Source organism: Rhagoletis pomonella, unplaced genomic scaffold, assembly GCF_013731165.1.
Source record: "Rhagoletis pomonella isolate Grant_MI unplaced genomic scaffold, Rhpom_1.0 Rhpom_scaffold_00011, whole genome shotgun sequence".
Taxonomy (NCBI): domain Eukaryota; kingdom Metazoa; phylum Arthropoda; class Insecta; order Diptera; family Tephritidae; genus Rhagoletis; species Rhagoletis pomonella.
In genome coordinates, this window is record NW_023458565.1 from 14512187 (window position 1) to 14521113 (window position 8927).

General features: G+C 37.8%; 1 protein-coding gene across 3 annotated transcripts in view; it reads right to left on the reverse strand.

The window, feature by feature from the left end:
• LOC118746660 overlaps window positions 1-8927 on the reverse strand; it is a 155704-nt gene that overhangs the window by 5421 nt on the left and 141356 nt on the right. For 2 of the 3 annotated variants that reach the window (XM_036480529.1, XM_036480528.1), the window contains exon 2: window positions 421-1320. In XM_036480529.1, coding sequence (XP_036336422.1) covers window positions 421-1320 — 900 coding nt within the window. Of the gene's footprint in view, window positions 1-420; window positions 1321-8927 lie in introns of those variants that run through there. The other variant, XR_004993868.1, reaches the window with a different exon arrangement.

Here is an 8927-nt window from a genome sequence, read left to right on the forward strand (position 1 = left end):
TTCAGCGATAGTAAATACTTCTTCCTGGGCCAAGCAGATGGATTGATCATCTTACTCTCAGGCGTTCAAAGAAAACGCCTGCTCAAACACCGGGTTACACTTTGCACCCATCGGCGGATAGATGATCTATCCAGTCGGAAGTAATAAATTCCCCGATATGTTTAGGTCATTTCGTTTGAAAATGGCAGGGACAGGGCAGGAGACAATTTAAAACATTATGCGCCTATATTGTTTTTCACTACCGCTTATAGCGACCACTTGGAGCGCTACTTCAAGTACTTTCTGCTATGAATTTTTAATTTTTTTTTCGAAAAATACAATTGAGGAAAGGCGCAAAATCTTTTCGAATATTAACTCGGAGATTTACTGTAGGTATGTATCTAACAACTTCATAACTGCACAAATTGACAGCGTGCTTACCTCTTAAGCCGCGACCAATACGCTGCTGTCGACGCTGTTGGCGTCGTTCACTGCCAATCGGTAACTGAGCGTAAGTTTCGCTATCGCTGCTGCTGCCGCAGCGCTGACTGTTGACGTTAAATTCGAAGTTGTTGTTGTTATTGTTGCGCCTATTACCAAAGCTGTAGTTGCTGCTGCTACTGGTGCTGTCTGTGCTTGCCGCATTAATATTCGACAAACGCTGTTGCTGCAACAAATGTAAGCGTCTGCGACGACGCAATTGTTGTTGCTGCTGCTGCTGTTGCTGGGGTTGCTCTCCTCTGAGTTGCAATTGTGCTTCAAGTAATTGCTGTTGCTCTTGCTGCGCAACTGTTGGCGCCACATTCTCGCTATATTGCACTAATTGCTGACCTTGCTGTGGATATCTAAGCGCAGTGGGTGGCAATACAACTTCATCATAATCTGCGGCATTACTGTCCAACTGAGCGCAGAAAGGTTGACATTGCGTTGGCGATGCGGCGTACGATGGCCAAGCGCCCGCACTCTGAGCTACAGCGTTTATTAATACACAACCATCAGCTGTACCAAAGCCACCAGCAACGCCCACATCCACACCACTGTGAGGCGTGTAAGAGGGTGGCGGTGTAGCCGGCAGTGAATCGTAGACTGGTGGTGGCGTACGGCACAGCACTCGATTAGCAAAGTGATTCTGTTCGGTGGCGTTGTCTTCGTGGAGGCCTCGTTGGCGCGTCGTCAAGTTGTCTAAAGGATTTGCGACTCGAAGCGTAACAGCGTCGCCGGATGTTGGGGATGACAATGTCCCTTGTTGGACTCCTTGTTGTTGTTGCTGATGTTGTTGCTGATGTTCTTGCCCTTGTTCTTGTCTGTGTCTGTGCTGACGAGTGTGTTGCCCTTGGCGTTCTGCGAATTAAATGGGGAAAAAAGGCAAAAGATAACAATGAAACCGAGTGGCAACAGATTAAAAGAGAAAAAAAGTTGCAAATATATTTAGGGTTGCGCCGTGAAACGTTCGGGGGAGAGGGTGGTGCATTGTAAGTTTTTTGATATCGACCGTTTTACAAGCGATTCCAAGGCAAATACGCAAATTAGTGCAACGAAATATTTTAATAACTCAATTCAACCCCATAGACTGTGCTGAAATATGCTGCGGTGGATACTAAATATTTTGTTGTCTTTGAAGCCTTGAAGCAACACGTATGTACAGTCATTAGGGTGCATCACCAAAAACATTTGCGGCTTTCCACCGGAATAATTATAAAATTTCTAATATATTAAGTCCATTAAACTTATTTTTAATCTATACAGGTTAAGTAAATTGAGAAAGAGGTTTAAGAAGGCTTGCAGCCGAAAAAATATTTTTGTGAAGGTTGCCACATGTTTGAAAATTTTTATTCAATTTAATTGATAAGATAACTTAAATATTGCATTATGGGCATCAAACTGAAGAGGTTTAGGAAAGTTTTTCCTCCGAAAATATTTTTGAGGAGGGTTGCCAACTATTTAAAAAAAAATTATTTAATTAAATAGATAAAATAAACGAAATATTGCAATACGAAAATCATCATCATTTTTAAACATTTTTACGCAGACCTTTTAAGCTTTAAGTCTTCCATTATCTGAGGTGATTTTGTAGAGAAAAATATTTTCAAATCGGTTCAGCTTAAACTTTTTTATAATAAGTTTTATATTTCCGATAGAAAACCCGTACCGTTTTTTTTTGTATGGAGAGTGATCCACCCTAATGCACATGTATACATTTATGCATTTATATATGTGTACGAATTGGATGAGTTGTATATTCCCTTTTAATTGCTAAACTTCAGGTCCTTTGATGGCCTTAAAGTACTCATAATTCTTTTTAATTGCTTTATTTTTATATTTTTTCTGTTAGTCCTTAAGTGGTCCTAATTTAAATTCGCACTTCACGTCTTTACAAGCAGAATGAATTCATTGGTAAATAGCATTTCAACACTTTTGGGTGTCTGTGGTTTGTTAGAAAAAATTATTTCAACAAAAAAAAAATTATATCGACGGATGAGTGGAAGGTCGACCTATCTCGGCAACGGTTCGAAAACGCCTTATTTCAGAAAATGGCTTAAGAGCGCCCTATTTCAGAATTTGGTTGAAGAACGCCCTATCTCAAAATTTGTTTCAAAACGCCCCACCTCTATTGAAAATATATTGAAAATATGTTGATATAGGGCGTTTTTGCAGTGGCAGCTGAGGTAGGGCCTTCTTCAACCAAATTCAGAATAGGGCGGACGCAAGTTTGATTTGTTTTATTATAAAGAAAGTTTCGAGAGGCTTCAGGTGGACAGAACTCATGCTGTATGCAATTTCAGAAGGTTTAGTTTTGTACTTGGCGAAGTGCTTTTCAGTGCCTCTTCGGACGGCCAATTCGTTACCATCAAGAGAGTTTTGCAGAGACGGAAACAAATGGAAGTCAGACGGTGCAAAGTCCGGGCTATACGGTGGATGCATTAAAACTTGCCCAACTCAAGCTCTGTCAATTTGTTCCGAGTAATCAAAGATCTGTGTCAGGATGGAACACAACTACTTTTCTGGGGATACATAAACGGTCGAGTTGTGCAAAATAGAGAACCAAATTGATCGTTTCGCCACATTGCAGCAGTCCATAATAGACAATTCCCTACCAATCCCTGCAAACACTCAATATAACCTTGTTTATCTTAAAGCCAGGCTTTGAAGTCCTTTTTGGAGGGCCATCGGATTTTGGCCTTGATTGTTGGCATAGCTTGTATTTTATCCATTTTTCATCGCCCATACAACTTTTTTTCACGAATTACAGAACTATTTTTATTAAAAATGTCGCCTAAAAATTCACCTTTCAGACGAACGTTTGGTTTCAACACCACCTAGTAAAAAATACCTCGCAAAGAGTGGAGGTTAGGTTATGCTTGCTGACGTTAAGAGGTCTCACATTGACGAATATAACGTACGTAGCGTTGCCATATACGTTTACGACCCACGAAATAGTGGCTAACATCGCCGTTCCTTTAACGAATTTACTAGATACTTTGGTCCTTGTCGATTGTTGACTGCAGCCTCTGCAGCTGTGCCTTGCCGAGATACGTGAGTCTTTGCCATTTGCTAGGCCATACTGTATCCAACAACCCGCAATCGCAGACGGCGGTGAATGGAGGTATAATTTAATTAAGTTAGACCGGCGTCACACATTTGCGTCGGCGGTTCCACGTGAATCCCAGCTGACACATATATGTTGCGCCTGGTAGCGAACATGTTAAAAGCATCTACTGATAGCAAACAATGCTCTGTTATCAATTCTAACAGGAGCCTCAAGTTTGTTCTTCTTGCTGATAGAAGGAAATCAGTAAGTTTCTTTTCGTATGAACTACACATAATCTTTGCTAGTCTGCCAAATTGGCTAGTTCGTTAGCTCTTTCAATATCTTCCACACCCTTGAGTGTTGGGACCTAATATAGGTGAACGGTTTTAGCTGGTGCTAGTCTTTATACATTTTACAGTTTGTTTTAATATGAAAGTAGAGCCTTGATGGCCGCCGGACACTCCATATACAAGTTTATCTACTCTTGCTTTCTTTATTGCAAAGACTTCGGCTTGATAGATACTGCAATAATCCGGTAGCTTAAAGGACCAATGAATTTCTGGTTCGGTGCATTATACTGCAACCCCTAGACCTTCATCCATTTTAGTACAGTGTGTGTAGATTTGTGTAGATTTGCCTTGCGTCCCCTTTCAACTGCACGCACTTACGCCAGCCGTCAGCCTGCATTGTAGCTTCCAGAGACCTTTCGAAATTCAGACAAGGGATCCTATAGTCTATTCGTCCTGTTAAAGATGACGTTAGGCGGCATAAAGCCTCGCGGCAGTTGTAAACGTTATGTTGTTGGCTACAAAGCTCGCTGGTGGCATGTTTAAGGTTTCGCGGAGCGCCGTTGTCGGCACCCGTTATACTGATCGTTGAGAGCTGGTTAACACTCTCCAGTCTTTTAAGGTATGTCTTCTTTTTCATTGCTGTCCACCACATCAATACCCCATAGCTGTGGCTGGCTTAATGATAGCTGAAAGCCCCCAGATGCAGTCCAACATCTTCTTACATGTATACAGTGCTGACGAGGCCTTACTCTCACGCTCCTACACATTAAGTTTCCACGATAATTTACGGTCCAATACGATTCCAAGGTACTTCCTGGTCTCCCATAAAGAACTTAAACCAGCGACGTTTTTATTGGGCACGGCCCAAATTGACGAACGTTTGTAGAGGAAAAAATTAGATAAACGGGTAATTAAAACATAGTTGAAAGATGAGCAATAAAAATCGTCATGTCTTTATTAAAAAATTTTCAGATAAGAAAGGAATAGTATTTTCGGTATTTAGTAAGAACTCTTCCGCGAACTGTTTGCGTAACAACATCAAGATACACGATTCAAATTCGAGAGGAAGCTTATCCAAACGCCTTAAAAAAATGTGAGCGCCAAAGATATTTTTTTTTTTAATGAAAATTTGTAAAATCACCGAAAAAACGTATAACGCGAAAATTTTACTACTCACGCTTATCTGCAAATCAATCAGCTGTAAATGGCCTCAAATCAACCACGCAGCAACATTTTAACGGCAATCAGTAATAGTCTTCACTGCTTCACATAAAAGTATGCAGTCACCGGTTCGACTCAATCGATGTGTTGACATTTCTATCATCGATCAGACAATTTGTCACCGCCGCTTGGTGAGCGAGCAGGTAGCCAAGTGAAAATACAACAACAACGAGTTTTTGCTGTTGTTCTTGCTTAATATAACACAGCTGATCATGTTGCACGCTTGTTGACTGTCAACTATTTATGTCTTTATTTACAACATTTATTGCCTTGGCGCGATACATTGCTGGCCTGCCGCTTTTGGATGCAAACTTTGCTGAATTTGTTATGGCACTGCATTGCTGCAACACAGTACATGCAAGTAATAAACGCCAAATTGCTGCTGGTGTTACGAGCATTGATCAGCAGCAGCAAGCAAGCAGCAGTAGTTAGTGCAGCGCATGAAACCAGTCTACATATGACATACGCGCGTGCATGTAGGCAAATTAGGAAATGTGCAATGCTTAATTAGGTTGCATGCAACATCCAAACACTTTCATTTTTTTGCCATAAAATATATGGGGTGCCATAAATAAGTGAAGCTAGGGAGGGGCGTTGGCTGTAAGAAATGCTGAAATTGGCACGAAAGTAAATAGGTATGCATGTAAATACATACATAAGTATGTATGTATATTGCCGTTGTAGGCGGATGCAAGATATCAGCGCTTGCTAGTGGTTGCAACTGCTCTCTTGTTGCGGCTTTGTTGCTGCTTGTTGCACATTAGTTCCGCGAAAGCCGCTCGTCTCAACTCCTCATCAAAATCACGTAAACTCCATTAAAATTTCGTGGAGGGGCAGAACGAATCATCATGATTATCATTAATAGGCGCTGCTGCAGCGGCAAAAGCAGCAACAAATATAATAACAAAAACTATTAACTACATTGTTGCGGTGTAGTGACGTTGCTCTCACAACAGACAATGCACGAATAATAGAAAACAATAACACATTTAGCTTGCAACACACATACAGTGACGAACAAAATTATTTGGACTGTGAATTTTTCGCAATATATGCAAAAGTTTTTTTTTTGCTAATTTATTTTTAATAGTTTTTTTTATAAAAAATATGGTTCATACTACACCAAAAAATATAAAAATAAAATCTCAAATTTTTGTGAAAAAACACAGGAAAATTCTGTAAATTTGCATACCAATTTCGAACTTTCTATTCAGATATTTTAGAAAAATTCTAGGTATGCAGTTTTATAGCCCATTCAATAGCAAAGTTCAAGTTTGAAGTTGCTAAAAAATAGCGGCAATATTAATTTTAGGCAATTTTTTTCACTCAGGTTCTTCCATACAAAGTATGTTTGACAATTTTGTTTTTTTAATTTTAAAATTTCAACTCGAACCTACTAAAATTGAATGGGCTATAAAACTGCATAATTTCAATTTTTCTGAAAAATCTGAATATCGAGTTCTGAGTTTTGCACAAAATTAAGAGATTTAATTTTTATGTTTTTTGCTGAAGTATGAATTATATTTTTATAAAAAATTATTTAAAATAATTTAGAATAAACAACTTTGCACATAATGACAAAAATTCGCTGTGCCAATACTTTTGTTCGTCACTGTACAAATGTGCATATATACAGTGGCGGTCAAAACATATGGAACTGAAACGAATATTTCTCAAAGTCTGGCCAATTACAGTTTTTAAAGTAAAAGTCATGTTTTTTTTTGTTAAATTTAATAGCTAAGTACTGAAAGAGTATTTATGTAAATGTGGCAAAATGCTTATATTTATTTTCTAACAAAAATTTTATTTCCATCACAAGTTAATGCTCAAATTACAACTTTCAGAAACTAGAATCTTCCACTTATTAGAAAGAATAAATTTGAAGATGGCTTGCAAAAAACATGTACATACATATATCCATATGTTTGCTAAGTTGAGTTGAGATTTGTTTACAAAGTGGCAAAAGTGGAAATATTTCGTTTAAACGTAAAAAAATAAAATCTCAAAAAGTTAAAATGTTAATTGATCAAGATAAAAGTGTACAAGTCAATCGACTAGTTTGTAATTTTAATGTTGCGGAGTCTGAAATCAGCTACATAAGGTCCAATAAAGAACTGCTGCTAGAAGCTGTCTCCAAGACTAAGGAGAAGTGAAATCAGAAGGTTTGCACTGTGCTGAAATCGTACTATTTTCACTTAGGAACAAAGAAAACGATCCTGTATGTCATATTATAAGAAAAAAAAATAAAAATACCCTAAATTACACCGCGCAAAAAAGTCAAAAAAATTTCGAATTTTATTTAAAATTTTATAAAATTTTATAAAAAAAAATTTTTCTTTTAAATGTGATTTTTCTTAAATTTTTATATAGAAGTATACAAATATACATATCACAAGAAAGGAGTTTAATTGCCTTTACAACGATACCAATTTTTCAAAAATCGGTTACTATTTTTTCGTTGTTTAAAATTTATTTATTTTTTATTAGAAAAGGTATTTTTTCCTTTAAATATGTTGTTTTTTTTTTTAATTTTTATATACGAAGTATACAAATATGCATATCAGAAGAAAGGGGATTTAATCGCCCTTACAACGATGTAAATTTTTTAAAAATCTGTTCAAAAATGTTTGAAATATAAGGAATTAAATTTTTCGAAGACCTGAACTTTGACCCCTTATAACACCTCTAATATAAGTTTGCACAAAAAAAGTTATATAGATACCATTTAAATAAGAGCAAAAGGAGAACTACGTCTATATACTTAGGTTTTTAGTTATTTACATGCAATAATTGAATAAAATTTTTTACCAAAGGTCCTATTTCGAGCTCCGAAGGCCCATATCTCGATTTCGGAGGCTAACTTCGAAAAACCGACTTAATCTCTTAAAAAAAAATGGTTTGGTCCAATGCGCAGAAAAAAAGTTGATTTTGCCGTACAGTGTAAAACATAGATCGAATTTTAGAAAAGTAGATGTTGTTCCATATATGTACATATGTATTTTGACCACCACTGTACATATAAGTTTGTATGTGTTTTTTGTTATTGCAACATGTGCATTCCAATCGCATTAATGTGAAACGCATGCGCGCCAAAAATCACTTCATGGCACAACAACAATGGCAACAACTAAAACCACACTAATCATCGTACGACTGTGTGGGTATACATAAGTACACATGTTTATCTGAAGAACTGTTGAAGCGCTGCTGTGGTGGACGTCGTCAATATGCTTGGCACGACTGTTGACACGCCCTCAAGGGCACACTTTCATTACCCGTCAAAGCAAAAAAAAAATAAAAAATCAGAAATACATAAGTACAACTATCGAGCTTGAATTGCCCACATGGAACCCACAGCGAAGTCTCAATGAGCTGCAAAAATAACAACGAAAAGGAGTAACAACAATGGCATTAACACGATTCTTGCACGATCGGCGTAAACCATAGAGCACCTTCATTCTTCGATTTCCAATAAGAGCATAGAGACAATTATCGTAGAGGGGCAACAAGAGCATATATGTATGTATATTCCACAGCAGCTTTGCACAGTGTCTTTATGCCGCTTAAATTATAATCCGACTAGTGAGTGAAGTTCTTCTGCAGTATGCAGTTATAGTTGAACGGCTATACTCATTCAATAAACGAGTATTTGGTGGAGAAACCACTCCTCCCAGCAATAGATTGTGTGCTGGGCTTGGGACCCGTCACGTAAAAACAGGTTCCAATGAAAAGACAAAACAAGCCTCGAAATATTGTCCCCGGCAACGTTGACGACCCTCGCAAACGGAACAAGGACTACGATTTACGGATATGCACTTGGAATGTCTGAACCTTCTATAGAGAAAGTGCCTCTAGCCAATTGCTGGATGCCATAAAAAATAGCAGGCTGGATGCCATAAAAAATAGCA